The 26,958-nt window shown below is 37.6% G+C and overlaps 1 protein-coding gene across 1 annotated transcript in view; it reads right to left on the reverse strand.

Moving 5' to 3' along the window:
• Dnah3 (dynein axonemal heavy chain 3) overlaps positions 1-26,958 on the reverse strand; it is a 177,684-nt gene that overhangs the window by 131,324 nt on the left and 19,402 nt on the right. Inside the window, exons 10-17 of the mRNA XM_063227087.1 lie at positions 23,300-23,425; positions 21,940-22,135; positions 19,941-20,120; positions 12,987-13,123; positions 10,930-11,035; positions 10,585-10,763; positions 7,652-7,836; positions 6,396-6,519 (exon numbers count right to left, since the gene is read on the reverse strand). Of these exons, the coding sequence (XP_063083157.1) occupies positions 6,396-6,519; positions 7,652-7,836; positions 10,585-10,763; positions 10,930-11,035; positions 12,987-13,123; positions 19,941-20,120; positions 21,940-22,135; positions 23,300-23,425 (1,233 nt within the window). The remainder of the gene's footprint in view (positions 1-6,395; positions 6,520-7,651; positions 7,837-10,584; positions 10,764-10,929; positions 11,036-12,986; positions 13,124-19,940; positions 20,121-21,939; positions 22,136-23,299; positions 23,426-26,958) is intronic.

Genomic DNA, 26,958 nt, shown 5'->3' on the forward strand with positions numbered 1-26,958 from the left:
TATTTATTAAGGTTGTTATTTCTGTCTTTACATATGACATTATTTCTAATTTGATTTCCTCTATAGTCTCATGGATTTGTTTCTTTACTTCATTTGCTATATTTTCAGAGATTCCTGGCATATGACTTTTAAAGTCCTCTATTTCAGTGTCACCTGTACTTGCTCCTGGTGGACTAGATGCTTGAGATTGCATTTTGCCTTTTCATTTTGTCATTTTCACCTTTTGGGTAAATATTTGGTCTTTCAATCCCAACAGTCTCAATTGTCCATAGTGTGAATTATAGGGTCCTACTGGGTAGTTGATGTTTGTCCAATTGCTGGATACCACAATGAAGAGAGAGCCAGTCACCTGAATTCCTCCTACAGGGTTTGTTGGGTGAGTCCTATATTCTTTCTGGGCTAACTAGCCTGGAAGTATTGATGTAGGTCAACTCTTAATTCCTGCTGTTACTATGTCTTTAGGTTGTTGTGGTCACTAGACCTTCCTGTCTATAGTGTTTGTGTCAGTTGAGGTCTTGCTGTGTCAGTGGGCATCTATAAGCTGTTTTAATTTTCTCCAAGTTGGGGGAGGCCTTACTGGTGCACTCCTCAACCTGTCTGGTGTTCTCTGTGTGGAGGAGGGATTACCCACTTTCTTGCCAGGTTCGCCAAGGTCTTACAGTTGGAGGGAGTTTCACTTCCACTCCCATTTACCCACTGCACACCTCTATTTAGGGGCAAACTCATCACACTGACTGGAGCCTGCTGATGTCTTCTGTTTGGGTGAGGGGTCCTGAGTCTTCCATCCATCCAGCAAGGTAATCCTCTGGAGTACAAGGTTCTGAAGAAGGGGTTGGATCCCAAGGTCAACTGCAGTACTAGGTCTAGGAGGTGGGTAGCTTCACCAAGGGTCGAGCCCATAGCAGCAGTCAGGGGCGTCCCAGGTGTGCTGGGTGAGGGGCGGGCTGTAGCAGGAGTCTGAGGCAACTCAGTTATGCCAGGGGTGTCCTAGGTATTCCAGGCTGAGGGGCGGGCCCATGGAGACAATCTGAGGCAACCCAGGTGTGCCAGCCGAGGGAGGGCCCACAGTGGCAGTCCAAGGCAACTCAGTCATGCTGGGGGCCTCCCAGGAGTTACAGACTGAGAGGTGGGCCCACAGTGGCAGTCGGAGGCAACCCAGGCATGCCAAGATATAATTTTGTAATGGCAGTTTTCATGTTACTTTTTTTTAAATTTTTCATGTTACTTTTTTATAAAAATAATTTAAGAAAGTTGATTTTCAAATGAGTTGATTTGAGTTTTATTTCTAATGTACCAAGTGGGAAGCATGCTCAGATATGATCTCTGAAGATCATGTGCTTATGTAATCAACTCCTCTTGCTTTTGGGCTAGATGTAATAACTCACATCTAACACAAAATATGGCAAAAGGGATGAGGTGTCATTTCCAAGATTGTTTACAAAAAGTCTGACTTCAGTCTTACTTGTTCACTCTTTCTCTCAGTGTCTCTCTTGCTCTGAAAGGAGATAGTGGCTATGCGTAGAGATTCTAATGGCAGGGAACAGAGAGTTTGCTGGCCAGCAGCCATGAGGAGCTGAATCTTACTAAGAATCACGTGAGTGAGCTCAGACTTGGCGTCTTCACTCAGCTGAGTCTTCAAATGAGACTGAAGACTTAGCTGACATTCTGTCTCTAACTTCATGAGAGACGTTGAGGTAGAGACACACAGCTAAGCTGCACTTGGATTTCTGACCCTCTAACACTATGAGATAATTAATTTTTGTTGCTTTAAGCTGATATATTTTGTTATGCCACAATGGATAATTGATATATCTGCTTCTTAGAATATTTTGAATCCTACAATGCAACCAATTTTTGTAAATGTCTTATAGACATTTAAGAATAGTTTTTTTTTAAAAATATTGTGGGGTAGAATGTTTGAAGAGGGAGGAGGTATTCGGGGAGGGAAAGAGACAGGAGAGAGATATATCCCCAAATCAAGATTATTGTTTATTTCAATTATCTTCTTATTTAAGCTTTACTTTATGGTCTACTTTAATTAATTATATACTCACTCATGTTACTTGATATGCAAGAATTAAATTATGCTTTATTTCAACCATCTAAATAACCATCTTTGATTCACTAATGTCTTTGCCTTGACTTTGACTGTATCTGATATTAACATAGCTGACTGCCTTCTTTTTCTTTGATTTTCATGCTATATTTTTCATTATAGACAAGCTTATTTTTCCAACTATCCATAAGAGTAGGAGAGCAGGAATAAGACTATAGCAGTAGCAAGAAAATCAGTTATTAAAAATTTACATGAAACATGGAGGACAGGAAAACATATCAAATGGCATGATAGAAGTGCCATCAGTAAAGTCTAGATTTGCAGACAGGTGGGCCCAGTTTATTTAATAAATAAATTTCAAGAAAAAATTAGAGACAAAGAGGGAACCTACAGATTAAAAGAAATTGAAGAGATGTATCAATCAAATGCAATGTTTTAGACATTATTTGGATTCTGATTTAAGTGGGCCATCAAAAAAAACTTTTTTTGGTTCTCAGATTTAAAATTTTCAAAGACTTTCCACTACACTTAATAGGGAATCCAAGCTCACACTGTGACCATAGTTTAAGGACCTCATCCTCTAACTCTACAACTGCAAGTAAATAGCCACCCTTCTCCGTCTATGTCTCCCCACTTTGGAGCCATAGCCCATGCTGTCTGGAGTGGATAGACAACTATTCCCTCCCTCTGCACATCTTTACTTGATTCTTCTCATCTTCCAAGTCTTTTCTAAAATGAGCTCTTCCCTGATTCACTCATTGAACAGAACAATATTATGTTTCCCTATTCATTTTCTTCATAGGGCTTCTGTATTTACCCACTTTATCTTCTATCTCCCTGCTTGATTATAATGTGCTTAACCACATGCTTTGTTGTGGTTTAGATTTAAAAAGGCCCAAATATCTTATAAGTTCAGATGTGGGGCCTAATTGGAGGTAGGTTACTATGGGTGTGACCTGGGAGGGTATATTTTTTATTCTGGGTCCGTCCTTTCTCTGCTTCACGGCTGCATTGGGATGAGTAGCTTTTCTTCACCATACTCTTCCACCATGCTGTTTCTGCCTTGGAGCCAGCTGACCATAGACTGAACCAACTGTCACTGCAGCCAAATAAACCTTTCTTCTTTAAATTGTGGTTGTTGCTATTCTGTCTCAGTGATGGAAAAGTGACTAACCTATCCCTTCTGTCCTCTGTGTACTCAGAGAAGAGGAATGGGAACAAGATCTATAAAGGGGACGAGGGAAGGTAGCTTCTGCCTGACTGTTTTTGACAAAAGTCTTAGACATTCACAGGTAACCCTTATAGGCATTATGAGCAGTTGCCATTCTTTGTTATTTATGTTTTTATTCCTTGTCTCTTTTGTTTTGCTTTTTAATAACTGGGATTTTAGATTCTTGGAGGCACTAATTTTAAAGACTAAGCTTCCTGTGAAAACGTTTTTCATCCCTCATTCAAAAACAATGAACACTGACTACTTGCAAGGTACTGTACTTTGATGAAATAAATTCCTTTGGGTGCTTTCCCTAAAAGAGCTCCCCTTCCTTACCCAAGATACCAAAGGGTCTTTCATTGCACTGTCATGACAGAGAATAGCTCACATCCTAAGCTCTTCATTATTTATATTCCAGGTAACTTTAGGACCATGGAACCTACCACTGAGTTGAATAAAATGAGAGAAGGAAGAGGAAAAGCTAATTTTCCTGTAGTCTACACAATTGGGTGTTACAAGGTAACTTTCCACATCACCAAAGTTCTTAAAGCTACAAATATTACTTACATACAAGAAAAAATGTCTGATAAAAGCAATTATAATTTTTTGTAAACCAATGGTATATAATAAGCTCAGTGGTTACATTAAAACATTACTGTTATTACTGATTTTAATTTCTTATAGTATTAAAGTACTTTCAGGTCATATATAGATCTACCCATCCACATATATCTAACATATACAGCATTTAACAGTACACTCAGGAAATCAGGTTGAGTAAATAGATTGTACTTGTGTGACCTGCTGAAGTCTAAGGGAGCATAATGAAGGAATTCTATCATGGTAGGTTGGTCAGAATTCTGACAGGAAACAATTTATGAGATATTCAAAGAAAGATACTTTATGGAAAGAACTTCTTAATGTTAAAATATGGGTGAGATTAACGGAACAAACAGTGGATAGTGAGGCAGCTAGAGACTAGCTTTGCAAGGAAGACCTTGTGACCTCTATGGGCTGAGTGACACTGAGAACTGGGACTGTGGAAGAACAGGCATTGCCCTCCTAAGGTTGCTGCTACTTATTGCCAAAGCCCTAGTGTCAACCAGCAGTGTGTGTGTGTGTGTGTGTGTGTGTACGTGCACATGCACACATGCAATCACTCTCCATTGTCCTACAGAGCTCTCCATTGGCATATCCAACCTGGATCCAACAAACAAGAAAACCAGAAGCTCAGGCTGGGTGTTAGCTTCTCCAAGTAGGAGGAAAATGAATTGTAGGGTAAGTCAGGGCAGCTAATGAAGAATAATTGGCACTAAAGCCAAAAAATTAATGAGTTGGGGAAATGAGGTCAGTTCCTTGGGAAGGAAACAAGATTATTTTCATAGAATACAGATGAGTGAATAAATATTAGTCATCCCTCCTCACAGGTTCTTCAAGATTAATGCAAAGTAGTGGACATGGTAGATGTTTAAGAGAGGACTGAGGCAAGGGACACCTTTCTGAACCTCTTCTAGAACTGCTTTTCTGCTGTCATGTGCTTCTGAGAGGCTAGAAGCCAGATGATGGGATCAAGTGGAGAGCTGCCCTTAGAAAGGAGAAGCACATTCTAAGTAATCACTGCTTCTGCCTCCCCCAGAGCCAACACTTACCCCCCTCTTAACTTCAACAATATTCACTACCTCCAATTAGTCTCACAATAATATTTTAAAAGTACACTTGCAAAGCAGTGATTTGAAAGTTAAGAAGCATTTTTTTCCCTAAAAGAGAGGAGGAAGCTGACAGTTTGGTGATGCTTGCCTGTGAGTACAATCTCAGTTGGTCTCATTTTAAACTTCAGTCTAACGGGCCTAATGTTATTCCATGTTGCAGATGAGGAACCCTAGGGCTCAGAGATGATGAAACTTTCTCTTGTTCTATTATCTAACAAAAAATTATTTTGTTTTCTGCTAAGCATAAAAATCACTTACATGGGGGAGACTATGTATCTGTATGGGAACCCTTAATGCTTTTTACCCAATTTTGCTGTAAATCCAAAACTATTTTAAAATAGCCTATAAATTTAAACATATATCACTTTCATCCATCTGGCTAAGTTCTTGGCTCTGGGAAAAGCTCCATTTAAGTATAGGAAAGAGAAGGCTGTGGAGGAAAAATAGGCACATTGTTCTTACTGTCTCTGTCAAGTATATCTGGGCCATATTTTCAAGGTAGGAACTAAATGAATTTTCCTGTCAGTCCCAGTTCCCTCCCTGTATAGAAATCCTACTTTATCAACTGTTTTAGGCCATATTTTCAAGGTAGGAACTAAATGAATTTTCTTGTCAGTCCCAGTTCCCTCTCTGTATAGAAATCCTACTTTATCAACTGTTTTACTTTCTTGTACTTGCAGGGATTATGGCAGCCAATGTTGGGCAGTGGAAGGTTTGAAGTATGAAGAATGATTGATATGAGTCTGCAGCTCGTAATCAAAGTGCTACAAACTAGTGTGTGTGTGTAATGTGCATGGGACTTGACCCCCTTCTCTTTATACTGTTAGATTTTTCAGTAATTATATACTTTTTCTTGTCACTGGATTGAAATTTTCATTGAGCAGCTAAACACACATACATGTCTAGAATAGAGCACAGCACATAGGAAAAAATCCATAACAAATACCCATCAAATTAACAAATAATGAATAAATCAATAGTTACAGCCACATTAACACTGAGCAAGACTGATTGCAAAATAGTCAATTTCTCAGCCCCCTGCCATGCCTTTATTTACCCTCTCTTGCTATCGCACAGAACTGTGGTCTCCAATGTAAAGCTTACATTTTTGCTATTATTGTCTGATTGTGGAGGATGTTGTTACTTTCCACGTTTTTTTTTTTTTTTGCCTTAGTTTTTGCTCTGTCAAATTCTGATTATGCAAAGGAGAGAAGAAAGACATTGGCAGTGGTTACTACAGTGACACAGGCTTCAAGAGAATTTCCCTCAGTGGGAAACAAAAGGAAATTCCTTCTCTGCTGACTGTTTCTAGTTCTTGCCCACTCATTACTGTGGGGAGCTCTAGACAGAACCAGGAACCTCCAGCGTGGGTTATGAAGCTGGGTCTCATTTCCCAAACACCTCCAGATTCCCCCAATACCTTCTAAACAGGTCCATCTCTGCCTGATCCCTCTTGCTAAGCAGCAGGTTTCGGCTGGTCTCAAAGATGTCCTCAATCTGATCTGGCCAGAGGAATAGAGTGCTGTTCAGTTTGATATCCTCTTCTGCAAAAAACACACAGTTCCAAGACATTGTTCAGCATGGGGGAATTAGTTCCGCAGGACAAGAGAACAACAGTGGTAGGATGAGGTGGCAGTGAATGGATGGACCCACCGTGGATGAATGACAGCTAACATTTATTAAATGTTTATCTGGGGCCATGGTAGAAAACAGATGGTATTATGCTCATTTTTACAGAAATGAAAAAGGCTAAGCCAAATGGCCAAGGTTATACTGCTAGAAGGCAAAAGAATGGAATTCAATCTGAATCTAACCAGCTCCAAGGTTATTTTCACTAGTAGCCACTCTGCTTTCCTAGCTTCCCATGGGAGGTCTGTGTAGTCAGAGATGTGGGTTGAAGTTCTGTTTCTATATTTTACACTGTCTCATCTCACCGAGTCTCAGTTCCCCTTTTGGCTAAATGGCAATAATAGATGTCCTGCCCATTATAGCTCTGGTGAATTAAAAGGCCCCAGGTTTCCATTTGAGACTATGTCTCAAAATAAAAAATAAAAAAGAGGGACTGAGGGTATAGCTCAGCAGCATGGCAAACACAAGATTTTGAGTTTGTTTCCTGGTACCAAAATTTAAAAAAAAAGATCTGGGGATACACCTCAGTTTGAAGGCCTTGTGTTCAGTCCTCAGTAACGCACACAGAGAGATAGGTAGGGAGGGAGAGAGGCAGAGAGGGAGAGAGAGAGAGAGAGAGAGAGAGAGAGAGAGAGAGAGAGAGAGAATACAAGCACAAAGGAAGCCCCCTCAAAGGTGGGAATGTATTAAGATTATACAAAGGTAAAAATCTATTAATTTATAAAAAATGATTCTACATTTGAAAGTGACTTTGCCAGATTTACCAGACATAAAATGCAAAGATAGACATCTAAAAACTAGAGGTCAAGACTCTTTTTATTTAACAAGATTTCCTTTGTGCAACTCAAATTCTCAAAGTAAGGAGATAGTGTCTTTAACAGAGGCATTTGAAAAGTAGCACTCCTGATATCTAGTGGTAGATTCCTATCCCCCCTTCAACTCTTTATTTCTAAAAATATAAATAAGGACTATTTTATGTCTCATCATTAGTGATAAAATATAAACATTCATATCCATACCCATATGCACATAAAGCACTCGACTTACGGGGCAAGTCTGCATAGTCCATCAGGAACTCCAGCCGTTCAGCTGCATCTCTAAGTTGCCTCCTGAGTTTGAACACAGTAACATCACTGGATTTCTTTAAGAATTCGATGAGGGTTACTAGCTCCTGAGTGTTGGCAGGAATCTCACTGACTTTGTCTGCAATGGTGCTGTACTGTTTACAGATGCTACAGAAAAAGAAATGGCCCTCGTCATCTAAAATGACTTTTTCATAAGACTTATTATGCTAAGCTAACATGCTTGCTTTCTTTTCTTTCTTGCTTTCTTTTTCTCTTTCTTTCTTTCTTGCTTGCTTGCTTGGTACCAGGGATCAAACTCACAACCTCACACTTACAAAACAGGTGCTTATGCCATTGAGCTAAATCCCCAGCCCCCATAGCTTCTAATCAGAAACAATAACATTGGTTTCCACCTGCTCTTTACCTGGAATCTTTCATGGGTAATATACACATACATACCACCATCAAGGGGTAGTGACATGTGTTTGGCCCTTATGAGGTGCCATGACCCATTCTAATCATTTACACTTGTTAACTCATCCAATAGCTAAGAGAGTTAGGCACTGTTATTATCTATATCTGATGATGGAAGAAAGTAAGTCTGAGTGACTTTATCCGAGTCAATATGGTCTGTAGGTGTCAGAGTCAAGATTTGAATTTTGGTTCACTGACTGTAAAGTTCCCATGGTTTTAATACATAAACTTCATTCTCATGGATAAAATCTATAATTATACTAAAACAATAAGAAACACCATCAGCAGCAACAACTACCCCTCATGTTTTTATGTTAAAGTGGAGCTCCAAATTCATTTGTAGCTACATGGAAACAGTTCATCAGCAAGTTTATCTTTATATGATGCATGTTCCATGGTGATGAAGTGGTATCATCAACTACTGGACCACTAGGTCTAACTGCCAACCTCTAACACAAAATGGAGAAAAATGAAATCACAGAGATACTTTGAATATGCTAAAATTTACACAAAGCAAATTAACCAACAATCTTCAACATTTTAACTATAATTTAAAAAGTAATACATCCACTCCTAGTGGATTCCACAGTGGCTCTCAACATATGTTAACAATCTTGGGTTTTTTTTTTTTTACTATTATTAACTGATTGTTGCACACTGATGGTCATATCCTGTATATGAGAACTATTCCTCTAATTTTTTTTTGTCCTCAATACTCCATTTGAAACTAACTGTACTATACAAAATAGAAAAATTAAAACAGATGTGCAGATGATGCTGAGATTTTAGAGAAATAATTTTTATATAACTGAGAAACTTCCAGGAGAAAAAAATTATTTACTGTAGAAAAAAATTATTACAATGGGTTCAGAGAACTCTCCACTCCTTGGACTTGCAGTTATATTTCTCTATAGTTGGGTACTATATTTCCTAGTTCCTTTTGTACTTGCAGTTGGCCACTGTATTAGCCAGTGCAAGCTGCTATAACAAAATACCACAGACCTGGAAGCTTAAAAAGACATTAGCCCAATATAGTGGTAGAAACTTGTAATCCCAGCACTTTGAAAGGCTGAAGCAGAGAATAACAAGTTTGAACCCCAGCCTGGACAACTTACCAAAATCTTGTCTGAAAATAAACAACAAAAAAGGCTACGGATGGAGCTCTGAGGTAGAATGTCCTTGGGTTTGAATCCCAAGATCGCAAAAAATAAAACAAAGCAAAACAAAACTTTAAAGGCCAGACAGTTATTTCTATTATTTCTGGAGACTGGGAAATCCAAAGTCAACATGCTAAATCATTTGGTTCTTGTGAGGGCTGTTCTTGGCTTTCAGATGGCCTCCTACAATGGATATGACTGGCATGTGTACATCTCTAATGATGCCCTGCAAGGCATCACACCAACACACACACTTTTTTTTTTTCCCAGAGCACTGCTTTCTAGGCTACTCCATGGACTTAGAAATAGGAAGGTTCATGCTCAGTAATTATATGACAGCAAGTGGCACTGTCAGGGTTTAGAAGCAAAAACACAAAATCAAACTCATCTACTTAAGCAAGTTAGTTTTTCTTCCTGGGCCTCATTTCTCTTTCATTAAGGCTCATATATCTCTTACCAACCTCACAGGGCTGCTGAGAAAGTCAAGTACATGAGAATCATCATTTATAAGGTAAAAAGAAGTTCAGAACTCGGCCACCAAATTGAGGTTTGCCCACTAAATGGGGTTTCTGAATCCTTAGAAATTCCAGGGTTCGTCATGTGACCCATATTTTTCACTTTATATTAAGAGTCTTAGAGAAATTACTCATTTATTTTGATAAGGATCGAGGCATTGATCAAATAGGGCACAACATTGCTTTACTTTGACACGAACAAATTGATTATTGTTTAACAAAAAGAACTAGTTGAGCATGGTGACACATGCCTACAATTCCAGCACTCTGGGAGAGTGAAACAAGGACCACAAGCTCCAGTCCAGCGTGGGCAAGCTGATGTCTTAAAACAAACAAATAGGGATGAAGATGTAGCTCTGTGCGAAGGCCTTGGGTTCAATCCTAAGAAGAAGGAAAGGAAAACAGCAAACAAGCAATCAAGAAGGAAAAGGAAATGTGAGAGAAGGAAGCAAGCAAAGAGGAGAAAGAGAAAGGGAGAGAATGGAAGGGGTGGGAGGGGGGAGAGCGGGGAGGAAGGAAAAAAGAAGCAAAGTCTGCAAGAACTAAGACAAATTACCAAAGGATGCTTTCAATCATCTCTCTCCAATCCCTACATAATTTTCTATGAACTCGTCACCTCCGGTCTGAACCTGCATCCCCATCACCCTTAATCTGGGGCAGAAAAGCTTGAACTAGAGGTTCAGTTTAGTCATTCCTGGAAGGCACACATGCCGGTCACTTTTCCATTCCTTGGCTGACATCAATCATTGTTATTAGCACTGTAATGATACCTGCTATTGGTGTTGCGGTTTACATCTACTTGGTACTGAATCAGACGGTCCTTAAGATTTTGTGCTCGCTCACAGAGATCATAATTTAGGATCACGGCATTCAGACAGAACATGGCTAACGGCACGGTAATGTGCATGGATGCAATTTGGCTTCGCCGCTTTTTTATGCTATCGATCCTCTGTAGAAAGGAGTACATTCAGGAACTTAATTTGCCTTTGAGTCCCCCCCCCCCCCCAGCCTCATCAACAGCCAACACTAACTCAGTATGGAAACAAACTAACTGCTCACTGGATTGACTATAGCACATGTCATAAAGTTATGAAATATTAAGTGACATCTCCTACCGCCACAAAATCTTCAATTTCATGATTTTCTTTCAGGAATGCAGTGATGCTTTGCTCTGCTGTGTTATCCAGCAAGTCATCATACTTTTTGTATACATTTAAGTATCTTCCATATCAAAGAACATGAAATCAAACACACAGGTACAAGGCAACAAATCAGATGAGTTGGATTGGCAATTGAAATAGATAATAGCATTAAAAATTAACTCAAATAAGGAAAGGGAACCATAACGCAGTCAAAGGTGTACTGAACTAAGCATTCAGAATTTTGGGTTCCCACTCTAATTTTGCTACTTTCTCACTGTATAAACTTAGACAAAGCTGTTTTACTTTTTTAAAAATCATCATTTTCAATTTGAATTGCAGATAATCACTAGTACCTTAAAGGATTGTTATAAATCCTAATAAATATATATTATATACATAAATTAAATATGTATATATATAAATCCTAATAAATATATATTAAATACATAAATTAAATATGTATATATAAACAAATACTATGCTGATTTATAATGAATGTATAGTAAACACTAGTTCTCACTCTCCTTTCCAGCTCCAAAATTCTATGCCTGATTTTTAAAATGAAAATTTGGAATTAATTCACTTAAAGTGTATTAAATTAAGTTTCTCTGCTTTCAGACCATGTAAAAACAACTGCACAGATTTCCCCTAAATTAGAGGATTAAATTTAGGATGAGCCCAACTTAAAAATAAGTTTGAATTACAATAAAAGTGATATTGAGTAGTTAGAATCAGCTTGGTGGGGCCTGGAGGTATACTTCCAAGTGTTGGCAAAAACAGCAGAGACTTTGAAATTGAGATACAACAGAAGCTCATATAACTTCTAGTCCAGAAAGACAAAGTGAATGTATAAGACTCTGAAAACAGGAATTTCAAACAAAAGTCCCCAAAGCAAATTCATGAGGATAGGCTTTCCAAATCTGAAGCCTCAGACAAGATTAGCAGTTACTCTCAACTTGAAATGATTATGCCTTGTAGGGATGTTTAGTATTGTTTGGAGATGGTATTGTTATCACAATTGGAGGTTCCTACTAGTACAGAGTAGGTAGTGGCAGAGGATGCTCCTTAATATCTAATCACACATCAGATAACCCTCCAGGATATAGACTAATGACGACAGAGTAGTCAAGAAACATTGGATTAAGGTGACCAAATGTCCTGATTTGTTTGGGACAAAATTTGCACTTGTTATCCCATAGAAATCACTACAATACTCCTTCAATTCTTAAAAAGTCTCAGTTTGGAAACTACATATACAATCACCCTAAACTAATTACTGCTCATATGAGTGACTGCAAGATGTCCTACAGTGTGATATTGAAAGGGCTTGGCCTAAGGAGTCAGATAACTGCTCCTTCAGTCTTTTTCTTCCATTCCAAATTCCAAAAGCTCTGAAGAAGCAAACTTGCAACAAAATTCACTGGTGGCAGAAAACCAGCCTAAGCTGATAGAAGGTATTGATGTGAATATTTGTAGGTTTTACAGCAGAAATATGAATAGGTTGCTCCAGGCCTTGCAGAAGTTACAGCATAATATGTGATAGATGCATTGTATGACTTTTCTAAAATCCAGAAATTGCCAAACATCAAAATCTACTGGTGTCACAGCCTTTAGATGGAGATGAGCTTCTAATTGAATTTGATTTCTGATTTTCTATTTATTTGCAGTATGACATTGGGAAAATTACAGTTTCTTCATCAGTTAAATAGGAATAAACATCCATGTAAGTATTTCCTATTCTTTAATACATTTATATCTTTTATATATATATATATATATATATATATATATATATATATATATATTAGGAGTGTAAGAACAGCAACTACTTATTTGATATAGTTAAAAACCAAATCCAGGCTAGGTGTGGTGGAACACACTGTGGCCCCAGCACTCAGAAGCTGAAGTATAAAGATCACTTGAACCAGTAGTTTGAGCCCAATTTGGACATGATTGCAAGATCTCAATTGAAAAACAAAAACAATCTATACCAAAAGGTTAATAATCAAGTTACAACTAAACCAACTTACTTGTGGGGGCCAACTTGATTTTTCTGAAATACCTCAAATGTTTGGTTCATAAAATCAGCAACAAGTTTTTCATTCATGTTAACAGTTCCAAGGATCAGGTTATATCCCTGCAACTCTGGGAACAGGACAGATTCCACCTGAAGAGCAGAAAGCAAGAAGGGAGAGAGTACCAAAATATAAAATCTCCAACAATGTGCTCAACTTCCAGGAATGGTAGCAGCACTGTAGAAATACAGTCTCTCTTTCTAGCCTGGATTATTTTTCTTTTAATTCCCTGCTCCTTCAAGTTTCTTGTTTTCAGAGAATCCTGCTGGCCCTTTCAGAGAATCTTCTTGATCCCTTTCCCTATTGAAAGCCCACTTTTTGAAGTTTTTTGCTTAGCACTTGCCACACCTGCAATTAAATGAATGTGTAATGAGCCATTCTAGGTATGGCCTAGAATATAAATACTGAAGGACCTGGGCATTATCTCACTTCTTTGTTGTATTCTCAGAGTCGAGCTAGAGGTTGGCATATAGTGAATGCTCGATATAGTGAGCAAATGAATATTGTGGTGGTGCCCCACTTTTTCTCCCCCAGTACTTACTTTCCTCGCTAATGAAACATAAGTTGGAATTCTGACTCTATCTTTAACACACTAGGTAAACTACTATTCTTTGAAAACCTCTATGTTCTCATCTGTGAATATTCAAGGGAAACAAAGATATGACTTTGTGATCATAAGGCACTAAAAGTATCTTTCCTGAGAGCTGAAATTCTCCAATTTCTTAGTGTCTCCAAGAATGTTCTTATTTGCATGACTCTGCAGGTTGCAAAGTTCTGCTAGATACCCACGAATTTCCAGTGTCCTTTCTGCTAAGAAAGGTTTTAGTGACTGGCCACAGAAAAGATACTCAGAATGATTTCCTAAGTTATGTGTCTTTGGTGAGAATGCACTGTTTTAAAAAGGGAAAAAGAAAATATAAGTGATCTTTGTTATCTTTGACCAACTCAAAGGTTTTCAAACTAGTGGAGGTGCAACTTCTTTGCAGTGGCCATGTTTGCAGATGGTGGCTGAGAACATAGAGGAGAAACTGGCATCGGTCAATGATGCAGGTGCAGTGGCTTGGGGAAGCACAACTGGTGCCCAGGCTATGCAACAGATCCCAAGTGAGCAGGAAAATGAATCCTTTCTTGAGAAGAAATCTTCAATCAAAAGGGGAAGAACTGCCTCTTTCTGCTATTTCTCAGTAGTGGTTCTCCCACGTCCTGAGTGCAGTCTGTGAGGTTGAAATAAGAGCAACTAGTCCCTTCCAGGTAACTGTTGTAACTGTTCTTCCTGGATCTTCCCTGGCTTTCTGTCCTGGACTCTTTGATCCGGTCATCACCTTCAATCCTGGGATCCATATATGTAGACTTTAGCAGTCTGGAGCATTTTAAGGGAGAGAATTCTCCCCTGAGTAGGAAGATTGGTCTTTTCCAGAGAGGTAAATACATTTGCCCTCATGAAAGTAACACAGTGCATGTTTAGTTTTACAAAACTCTCATTTCCTCCAGCTTTGCTTTATTCTTGCTTCTCATTCAGGTCTTTTTATTCCAATCAAGATTACCAGATCCCTATTTTCTTCAGTTGCATTACTGAGACCAACACTTTTCAACACTTACTTTGGTTTCCTGTAATAACTCTCACAAATAGGCTTCCTTCTTGCAACATAAATACTATTTATTTTCAAAAGTTTCTTACTGACCCACCTTAGTTTTTTTTCATTTATTTTTTTCTTTCTCAACTTTTTATTGGTATATGTTTGCAATACACAGTAAATACCTCAGTGATGGGGACCTGGTACATAGATGTATACATGTCACATCTTGATCCCTTTTGCTTTCCTCCCCCTCCCTCACGTCTCCCATCCCCAGATGCCCTTCCCATCCTTTCAAAGACTGACTCTGATTCATTGACGCTTTGTATTGTTTTTAATCTCAGTTTCATTAATTTCTGCTTTGACCTTTATAATTTACTTCTTTTTATTAATTTTATTACTATTATTATTTTGGTACTGAAGATCAAATTCATGACCTCACACTTGCCAGGCAGTTGTTTATGCCTCTGAGCTAAATCTCTGGACTCTATTTTTATTAATTTTAGATGGATTATTCTTGTCTTTCTAAGATCTGGAGATTTAGAATTATTTGAGACCTCTCTATTCCTTTTATTGTACTATTTTTCCCTATTCTTTTTGCGTACAGTTATAGCTACTGTACAATCTTCCCTCACAGAACTGCTTTCGCTGTGTCCCATAGGTTTTGGTATGTTACAGTTCCAGTATAATTTGAGTCTACAAATTTTTAAATTTTTTCCCCTGATTTTTTCTATGCTCTATTGATTATTCGATAATATATTATTTAATCTCCGTGTGTTTTTGTTTTAACTGTTAATTTCTTGCTTTATTCCACTGTGATCTGATAGTATACAAGAGATTCTTTCAATTGTTTTGTATTTATTTAAGCATGTTTTCTGACCTAAGATACAGTCCATTTTGGAAAAAGTTCCACATGCAATTAAAAAAAATGTATACTGTGTTGATAAATAACACATTCCATAGATATCAGTTAAATCTATATGTTCAATGATGTGGTTTGACTTTGATGTTTTTTTTGTTGACTTTTTCTGGCTGAACTAATTGTGAAAGTGAGGTATTATAGTTCCCCATAATGATTGTATTGGTGTCAATCTGTCCTTTTTAAGTCTAGTAGTTTTTGTTTTATGAAGTCAGGTATTCTAACATTTGATTCATAGATATTTACCCATGTTATTTTTTCCTGTTGCATTGTTCTTTTTACGGGTATGTACTAGGCATCTGTCTCTTCTGATCAATTTTGGCATGGTATCTTGTCATTTTTAAGATATCATTGAATTTTCTTTATTTACTCCATCCACCTTGTCTTCTATTTCTGATATTCTGTCTTCACATTGGTTAAGTCCATTAAATTTTCTGAAATGGTCATTCATATCTTGTAGTGACTTGCTTAACTCAATTAGTTTGCTGTTCATTTTTTCTTAAAGCTCATCAAACATGATACTGGTAAAATCTTTTATTTGAGCTCATTAAACATTATACACATTTGCTTCTATGTTTCATCTCTTCAAAAATTTTGACCATTTGCTTTTTGAGTTCTTTGCCTATATCTGTCTCTACTTCAGGATCCATGCGATCAGTTTTTGGAGACTAAGGATTTTGGTAACTTTTTTGTCTTGATTCCTCATGTTTCTATTGTTTTTGTGTTGTGGGTTGAAGGATAAATAAGGGTGGAGAAACTGTGGCGATCTCTTTAGTTAGATTATGCCTCCTTGTAATACATTCTTGGGCTTGGTTATGTTTTGGTTTTCATAATCCCCTTCAACCTCTTATTTGGTACAGTATTTGTGGGTCTTTTTCTGGGGGTTGATCTCCAGTACCACTCAAGAGAGGAGAAAATGAACCACTATAATGTTGAAGACACAAAGAAAAAGGAGATACAGGCATACAGTAGAAATCAATCAAAAGCAATGCCACTATTAACAATGGAAGGGAAATCAACAATAATAATAGTGTCAAAGATCAGTAAGTTATTGATGTATTATAAGAACAATAGCTAACACTATACCATCCTTAACAATAGAAGAGATCTGCAACAATGTAGACACAAGGACAAAGCAAAAAGACATACAGTAAATATCTATTAAAAGCCACAACTCTACCACCATTAACAATAGAAAACAATTTATCAACAATATCATAGAGTCAAGTAAAGAGCTAAAAATTAAGGAAGCCTAATAGTAATAAAAATAATAAAAATGTAGACGTAGGGAAAGGAGAAAATAAGGGAAGCAAAATTTGAAAAAGAAAGAAAAGGAAGATGAGGAAAAAATAAAAGTGAGATTAAAAATCTGATTAAAGAATAAAAGAAAGTTAATAGAACCAGTGGGGAGACAGGGAGGGACATGGGATGAAAAAAGGCAAAAACAAAGAAGAAAAAATAAACAAAACGAAAAAAGAAAGAAAAGAAAAAAGACAGAGAGAATGAATCCAAAACATTCTTCCACATGTTTGGGCAAGGGGTTTCTTTCCCGGGCCTGTGGTATTGAAATCTACCAGATACGGATGGGGCACAGTCAGTTACAACTAGAGCCTATTTTGTTTCCATGCCGAGTTTTCGCTGTGTCAATGCTGAGTCTTTCCCACCTTTCCCACTGGGTGTGGGCAGCATGGCGTCTGCCTTAGGACTATATATTCACTCAGTGGCTCTTAAGTGTTTGTGCCCTTTTAGGTCTCCCACCTGACTGCTATCTCCAAGTTTCAGGTCCCAGGGATTCAGGAGGTGCATTCCTTGCTCCAAAAACCCATCTTTCCAGACATCCCAGGATGTGGCAACTGTCCACACCAAGGCATATTCTTGATCACATTGGCAGACAGAAAAAGCAAGCAAACTATTAAACTCTAAACTGGAAGTAGACAGTGAGCGGGATTAAGCAGACTGTGTCAGCATTTTTAGAACCACTCCTCTCAGAAAACTGCATAGTTGGTCTGGCTTTCTCATCACAAAGGGTGGGATCTTTGTGTCCTTCATAACTCAGAGAATCTGTGACTAAAGCCCACCTTTTTTCTGTAACTACCTCTTGTAGCCATCTCCCACCCAGTCACAGGGGTAAGGTGACCCCAAGATCCCAAAATGAAGTTGTTCTGTGACTTCTGATTCTTGGAATAGGTCAGTCTTAAACAATAAATCCGTTCCCAAAATGGCTTCTGATTTTATCATTCTCAAGTATGGCAGACACTGCAGTGAATTTTTTCTCCTATTCCAGTCTGCCATGCAGAGTCACTTTCAGAGTAAAATCTCATATTGTATTTGCAGTAACAGTAACTATGTGATTTGGGGTGAGGGCTATCACTGTCAGCCTGTTGTTTTTCCCTGGGACCACTGGCCTTTTCTGGGCTCACCTTGGGTTTGCAGAGATAGGACCTGCTCTTTGGAGTGTGTGTGTGTGTGTGTGTGTGTGTGTGTGTGTGTGTGTGTAGTCTTCACTTTTTCTAATTTATCTTTAGTTTCTCCTTCTCCTGTCAGCTTTTTCTTGCTTACTGGAACCTTGTTTTGCATATCACTAAGTTGTTTTCCAGGTGACTCTCTATTCTAGGTCCTGGAAAGGCTGTAATTTTTATTTTTTATTAGTACATGTTTACAGTACATAATGATTATATTCCTCATGGAGAGTTGGAACATGTATATAACGCATTTCAATTGTTTTTTCATCTCCTTTCCCTTCCTTCCCCTTTCTCTTCTTCCTCCATCTGTTGGTCTCTTTCCCATTTGCAAAATAGCTATCTCTCTGCTTCCTATTATCTATCATTTTGTTTTACTTAAATTTTAGGTTTTGCATAGAAAAGAAACCATATCATATTTAAGCTCGTGTGTCTGATTTATTTCACTTAATATTATGGTCTCAAGGTTCAACCATTTTCCTACAAATGACTCGTTTATCCTTTATAGGAGAGTGGTACACCATTCTGTACACAAACTATACAATCATTTCTTAATGAACAAACAGGCTGCTTCCAAGATTTAGCTATTATGAACTGTACTGCTATAAATATGGCTATGTATCATTATAATATGATTCTTTAACTCTTTAGGGAAAATACCTAGAAGGGGAATAGCTGAGTCTAATGGAATTTCTAGTTTTAGTTTTCTGAGGCATCTCCATATTGATTTCCATGGTATTGTACTAGTTTAAATTCCTACCAACAATGTAAAAGGATTCCTTTTTCCCTGTAGCCTCACCAGCATTTATTGTCAGAATTCTTGATAACAGCTATTCTTTGTGGAGGAAGATAGAATCTCAACACTGTTTTAATTTGCATTTTTTAATGACCACAATGTTAAACAGTTTTTTTCATGCATTTATTGACCATTTATATACTTCTGAGAAGTGTTTCTTTATTTCAGTTGCCTGTTTTGGTGGGGTCTTTCACTAGGGGGCAGGTGTCTAATTTTTTTGAGTTCTTTATATATTCTAGATATGAGCCTTCTGTCAGAAAACTAGCTGGAAAATATTTTTCCCACTCTTGTAGGTTGTCTCTTCACTCTGTTGATTGTTTCCTTTGCTGTGAGGAAACATTTAAATTTGATGTGATCCCATTTGTTAATTCTTGGTATTATTTCTTGTGATATCTGTAGCATTGGCTTCCTTCTCAACCTCCCAGACTGTTTGATCTCTGAACAGGCAGTGAAAAATTAAAGAATCATCCCACAGGTTGGATATTTAAAAAAATATCTAAGAACAGTGGCAGACAGTTTCTCCAACCTCTACCCATCTTGCCTCTTATATGGTTAAACATAAGCTTTAAAAGTCTGGGGAAAAGGCTGAGGCAGAAGGATTTCAACTTCAAGCCTGGTCTGGGAAACTTAGCAATTAAGCGAGACCCTATATCAAAATATAGAATAAAAAAGGCTGTAGCTATTGTTCAGCAAGAAGACCTTGGGCTCAATTCCTGATACAGTATTACCTCAGTTTACAAACTTAATTCTTTACATGATTCTGGCCACAAACTGAATGGTTGTATACTGAATAAAATTCAATGGTTAGAATCAATGTTGAATTTATGGAGACATTTGATTTGGTTTGCAACCAATTTAATAGATGACCAGAATTAGGTAAAGAATAAAGTTCATGAACCAAGGTACCAGATACCATACAAAGAAAAAAGAAAAGAAGGAAAGGAGGGAGGGAGGGAAGGAGGGAGAGAGAGAGAGAGAGAGAGAGAGAGAGAGAGAGAGAGAGAGAGAGAGTAGAGAAAAAAGAAAGGACTAAAATCAATGGAATAAAGGCCAGCAGCAAAATACAGTCTCTCTTAGGCATTGCGGTGTCTTGTACAATCGTTTTAACATATTGTATGACATGAACAAAAATACAGATAAATGATTAATTTAATACTGTACCTTGGGGATCCCATCAGAGTTCTTAATAATTTCCAAGAAAGAGTTGGTTATTAATTCCCAGCAACCATCAAAAGATGGATTGAAGACAATTATGGGCTCACTGACTTCAAGTTTGATCACAATCAGCTGTGGTATAAAGAACTTCATCTCTTGGTACGGTTCCTCAAAATCATTTCCATCCTTCAAAGGATATAGGATATGGCAAATATCATAAAACTCGGCCATTCAAAGGCAAGGAAGTGAATGGTAAGCATTCACAGCGCTGACTTAGCACCGTTAAAGGAATGAATGTTATCTGTGACTGTTCATGTTTAAAAAATGAGCTGGGAAACCTGACTCTTCACCCTGAGCTCGTGTGTCTCCCTTTTCCAAAGCCTTTGTGCAGTATCATTTATTTTGCTTAGTACTTCCAGTACATAGTTTGTAAATCCTTCTCATCCTTCAAAATTCAGCTCAAAGTTCCCCTTGTCTGGGAAACCTCCCTCTGCACTATCTATATAAAATCTGTTCTACTTCTGAACTTCATACTTTCATTCCCTGCATGGTATTTTACTTTGTCTTTTGAAGCGATTTATATACACATATTACCTTTTATATTGTGAACTGGAGGACAAGATTTATGTTTGATTTGGCTCTTTCCTCCTAAGACAGCATTTAGCACATGTAGGTGTTTAATAAAAATCTGCTGACTGGATCTAAAACTATGAATACTTACCTGTATTCCTCAAATGGCACTGTTAACAAGCCATTTGAAATGAGTCTCTCAGGTACTCAAATGTCAATCTTCCTACAACAAAAATACTGATATAGATGTATTTCTGATTCCCTTCAAAAGCTAGAAATGCAAGGTATCTTTTATAGACTACAGTGTCTAATGAAATTTCTATAGGGCAGCTGTAAATGACTTGTCCAAATTGATTTTGGAGGTTTTTAGATATGTTAAGGAAGTCTGACAAACATTTATTGAATATCTACTGTGTATCAAACATGCATGAATTCCTCCTTCCCTCAAACATGTAAATATTTTATACTTTTCTCTTTGTGTGCCATTTTAGAGTGAGATTTCTTTGCACATCTGGGTTTCCTCCACTTGAGGAAAAGAGCTGCTTACCACAACTATAGAGTGGTTCTCTTTAGTGTAAACCCTGTAGTCAAAAGTTGGCAATATTGATTTCTACATTTTTCAAGCAAAGAGCCAATCATTCACTTGTGCTTTATTTGGAAAAATGCTTAGAATTTAATCTTTTATAACCAGATAATTTTAAATCTATATTGCTCTTTTAAAGGTGAAATATGTATGTGGTATAAAATTATAAGAATTTCCCTTGATCCCTCAGTTATCTAAATCTAGGGGTTATGATGCTTTGAAAACTAGGATTTCATGCCTTCGTTGGGAGGGCATGATCTCACTATGTAGTTCAGGCTGGCCTTAAACTCACAGTGATCTTCCTGCTTCAACCTCCTGAGAGTTGTGATGACAGACCGGCACCACCACACCTGGCTTCATGCTTTAATTTATTTTGACTTCAATGTAGTACCTCCTTAAAGAATTACTAATTAGGTTTTAAAAAAGCATTTTGTTTGTGGAGATTCTCCTTTCAAAGACCAAAGAACAAAAATTACTATTGTCACTGAATACATAGAACAGTTCTTAAAAATCAAAGTATCATGAGTCTTTTCTAGTTCTTTTCTTATACCACAGAGAACAAAAAGTGACCACACACACTATAAGAGGTAAGTATTGCATCTGTATAATCTTTTCTTCAATTTTCTTTATAATCTCTACTTTTATAGGCTATTACCAATAGTAGGTAAATATCTTATAAAACATACTGTATATTAAAAACATAAGTTTTATAAACTAATAATCACCCAATATACATTCAAATCCATAACTTTCCCTTTTGGCCTAGATCACAGCTAATGACATCCACGCTGAAATCCTAGTTCTAACTTAGTTGTTTTCTTCAAAAAGGCCATGTACTGATCCCTTACATACCTTGTGTATCATGAACAAGGAAACAAGATCTTCAAGGGATTTAATGACCAGTTCTCTGAGCTGGAGTGACATGAAAGAAGCAAGAGACGCAAAATATTCCTCAATGTTTCTAGATGAGTCATAGTCACTCTTAGGAGAAAAGTGGACCCAGTGTTCCTTCCATGAGACAAAAAGCTGGGCACAAGTGGGGATCCACCTGTGAAGACAGGAGAGCATCCATGTAGGAAATTTTCTGAGCCTCCAGGACCTCTTTCAGCAACCCCTCTGTTTCCTGTGATGTGGCAGATAGCTCACTTCCCATTAAGAAGCCTTGGAAATAAATCATTTTATATTCTTGGTTACTTCACCTGCCAAGACCCCTTTCTGGAAGAAAATAATATTTGAATTGTGAATTGTACTTCTACTGACCATCCCCAAATGGACAGAGGATGTAACACTGCATCAGTCTATAGTGTCTGCATTATAATCAAAGATTGAGGTGAAGTGGCATAAGGAATGGAATGTTCTGTCCAACTTCTCTCCCAGTAGGCACCTGATTTAAACTTCATAAATGAAAGAAAGAAAAAGGAGAAATAGAAGTAAGCTTGAGAGAAGAAAGTTCAGTGTGATAATGGCTGCTGAGAAGTTGTGAACAAAAACTGGACAACTAGAAAAAGAAAGGGGTGCCTCCTTGTGTCTCTCCCTTCACTTCGCCTAATTTCTAATTCCCAGTGGGAACCATTGGGCATTTCACCCTATCATTGCTTTTCTGATTGCTAAAAAAGTACTTCTCTAGCAATTAAGAAGTAACTAACAGAGTAATAGTTGTAGCTCCACAGGTAATAATTAAGATATTTATTGCGCAGCTCCCATGTGCAAACTGTTAAATAGATATTCTTTCTCTGATAATAAAAACCCATCAGTATTATTATCATCATCATTTTATCTAAAGCCATTTTTCCAAATCAAGATATAGTCTCATATGCATTTGCAAAGGGAAAATAAACCAACTAAGTGCCAAAAAACTTCTAACTTTGTAACCAAGAAGCTATATTTCTACACCCTCTGAATATAAGTCATTCGAATACTTTTCCTGTAACCCACTGAGGCCCAAAAGACTCAGAGGGAGGAGATGGGGGTGGTATCCTCATGGAGTATGAGGACAGGCTTATGAAAGGCTGAGGGAGTCCAGAGGTAAAAGGAAAAAGGGCAGCTCATCACAAGGCTGCATGTAGATGGGAACAGGAAGATGAGAGAGAAGGATGTCAGTGGGAAGTCAACAGACTGTGTGGCTCCCAGATGAGACACCAGTTTTCACTTCAGAGAGTTTTCAGTCCTTGCAGTGCTGTGACACAACCCCATCCTGAGCCCAGGTACTGACTTGTTGAGGAGAACTTGGCGAGCCTCCACACAGTGCTTGCAGATCACATCCCAGTACTCATCAGGCTGCAGAGGAAGTTTTCCTGACAACAATTCTGCTGTTCGAACAAACCTTAGGTCTTTAAATCTGCAAAGGAAAGTGAAAAACATCCTAAGTGGAGTGAGTAATAATAAATTCCACAGGACAGGTTCAAAGGGCACAAGTTCTCATTTCTCAGGGAAAAGAAGCCAAAGCAGAGTAAGACATTATATCTGAAAAATCTGAATGTTTGAAGAATAGTTAGACCACAGGAAGATATTATGGTTTAGAGCTAGAATGTCCCCCAAACTCTCATGTGTCCCGAGATGGGACTTTGGGAGCATGATTATATCATAGAAGCACTAATGAGTTTAGCAGATGAGTGTGCAATTAGGAGGTGAAGGCTGAATGGAGGCAGGTCTTGGGGGCGTGGCCTGGAAGTGTATATGCTTCTCCCCAGCTCCTCTCTTCACTCTCTTCTGCCTGAGCAGCTTTCCTCCATCAGATTTTTCCACCATGCCTTACCTGCATTGAAGCTAGCCAATATGGACTGAATCCTCTAAAAACCATGAGGCAAAAGTAAACCATAGCCCACTTCTCTTGACTACACCGACAGTTCCCTCCTGGAACACACAGTTCAGCTGAGCCCAATTCCTTTGCAAAGCTCCCATTTGATAAGCTCCTGAGAATTTCTGTAATGAGTTGAAGCAGAACTTTGAACTTCATCATATGTTCAACACCATTACTCATTCTGTGGGACGAATGACCATTAACCCTCAGTGTGAACCCTTATTCAGTGTTGGCACTCTAGTGAATATCTGATGAATGGATAGATGAATTCTCTTCTACCCTCCTATGCTGTGCTTGCCTTTGCCTGGTTCTCCTAGATGAATGGATAATGTCCACCAGTTCTTTTCTTGATGTCTATTTCATTCATTTATCAGTAGCTCCTTAAGTCATTATTACCTATCACTTCTCAAACTAGATCCTTGCCCAGTTTCTTAGCTCATCTTAGTTCTTCCCTGTCATTTGCTTCCCCACTTTAATGGCCTGTCAGACACTTTTTTTACCCTTTAAAATCCTAAAACCCACATTCGAGTCCCCTGTGAAGATGCTGAACCTAGTCTTCATGGTGATCAGCTAGAGAGCACTGCCAGAGCATGCCAGAACCCTGAGGGCCTCACTTGCCATACATGTTTAATATTCAACCCTACTGTGACTCTCGTCACCACCTGATATTTTATTCATCTTTAAATGAATCCTAACAATAATCTCACTTTGCCAGACCAGGGTTTTCTACTTCTCCTTCATACTGTTATCTAATTCTAGTTGTCAAACCCCAACTTTCACTAATCTCTAAGACCATTCAGACTTTTTTCTTTCAGAATTTACATTATATAGTGCAGGCCCCATAAGAAAATTGCTGTCATTTCCCTAACAAATTTTTCTCCTTACTGAGTTTTGGGGCTGAACTGACAAAAATCTTCTAATCGATTTTAGTTCGTTTTGCGGGCTTCTGTGTGCATTACTTTCTCAGGGAACCATGCAAGCTAATGGCAAGAATTTTGTCTTCTCAGTAGAAGCAGTAGATTCACTGATTTACCACTTTTCATCACCTATTATCTTTTTAGCATTGAGCTTCTGGAAATTTTATCGGCTCTAAGAGTGACTTTCTCATTTTCTAGGTTAATTTTTTTGAGTGCATTAAGCATATTTGTATTTAAATGAATACCTTTACTGAATGATTATATTATGCCAAGCACTTCTCTAAGCACCTTTACCCTAAAACTGAAATATGTATTGTTGTTTATTTACATATAAAAAGTCACAGAGGGATTAATGAATCCAGAAATCACATAGTTAATTAGTGATCAAACAAAAACCACAACCCAGGTAGTACAGCTTCAGAGCTAAATCTACAAATTAATCTTCCTATATACATTTCTGCCTACTTAGAAAATTATTCCTCCACTCTCGACCCCCAGTATTCAGACAGGCACTTTGAATGCCTTAAATATTTGAATCTAGTTCAAATAAGAGAATGTGCTTATTTTTTACCATTGATGGGCTCAGGCTGATTTTACCCTTACTTTTGTTTTGAAAATATGGTAAACTTGTGAAAAAATGTAAGGAAGATAAATTCTCCAAGCAACAAGACTCCCTTTAACTAAAGCCAGAGATCCTCCTAAAGCAAAATATATGAGCCAATGATAGGTTTAGCCAATCAAAATCAAGTACATATATCTACATCTTTTTATCTAATTTTTCTAATTAAGAATCCAGATGGTGGCAGTTAACCAGTTCATTAGCCTGACTTTTTAGTAAACTAGTTTTCTTTAAGGGCATATAAACAAACAAAAAACCACCCTCATATCCTCCATCTCCAGAATAACTAACAAATGCATAAATTAAATTTGGTTTAGCCACATGCTGGGTTATTATTCAGCCACGAAAAGGAATGTATTACTGATACCTACTTCAGTACAGATAGACACTGAAAATATTGCTTAATGAAACAAGTTAGACACAGGAGGTCATATTTTATGTGATCTCATTTATATGAAATGTCCAGAATAAACCAGTGCTCAAGAGAGAAAAAGCATATGAATGGATGCCAAGAGATGACAGGAAGGAAAAATAGAGAGTGCCTGTTAATGGGTACACGGTTTCCTTATGGAGTGATGAAAGTATTCTATTCAGTGGTAAAGATTACAAAAATTTGTGGCTATACTAAAAAGTATACCACTGTATACTTTAAAAGGGTGAATTTTATGGAATGAGAATTACAATTGGCCTCCAAATCTGTGGGATCCACATGCATCTATTGAACCAGTCATAGATGAAAAGTATTTGAAAAAAATTGCTTTATGTACACACTTTTCTCTTGTGATTATTTCTTAAACAGTATAACAACTATCTACAAGACATTTACATTGTACTAGGTATTACAAGGAATCTTTGGGTGATCCAAAGTATATGGGAGTGTCCATAGATTATATACAAATACTATGCCATTTCATACAAGGGACTTGAACATCCATGAACTTTGGTAACTCTTGGTAGTCCTGTAACTGACCCCCAATATATGAGTCTACCGCATATCCCCATTTTTTAAAAATTTTATTTAAGGAGAAAAAGAAAAAAAAGCAGAAAAAGGGTACAAGTTATACAGAATTTCAGAAAAAGAAAATAAACAGTAGGAAATCACTAGTTAATGGATTACATAGCATATCTCCATTTTTAAAAAATGAAAAAGAAAAAAAGTGACACCTCTTCGGTACTTTGGAGTCCTACCATTTTTGCTGCCAATTAAGTCTCTGACAAATACAACTGAGAGACAACTGCTTACAAGCCCTGTTCTGATACTGATTTCATAAAGGAATAAGACCCAAGCTTCTATACATCTCATAGATAGAGAGAAACAGACATGTATGTATACAATTATAATTTAGGATGACGTATGTCATAACAGAGGTAGGCAATGATCAGTGAACACTTCCTGGGTACTTGAGTTTTATCAGGCACAGTTCTAAGTACTTTGTGTATGATAAGTTATTTATTCCTCCTAGCAACCTCACTGAGTGGGAACTCTTATTATCCCAAATTGCAAGATAAGGAAGACAGGGAGAAGTGCTATAGCA

This window comes from Cavia porcellus, unplaced genomic scaffold, assembly GCF_034190915.1.
Source record: "Cavia porcellus strain 051 isolate PalLab524CR breed Dunkin Hartley unplaced genomic scaffold, mCavPor4.1 scaffold_16, whole genome shotgun sequence".
NCBI lineage: Eukaryota > Metazoa > Chordata > Mammalia > Rodentia > Caviidae > Cavia > Cavia porcellus.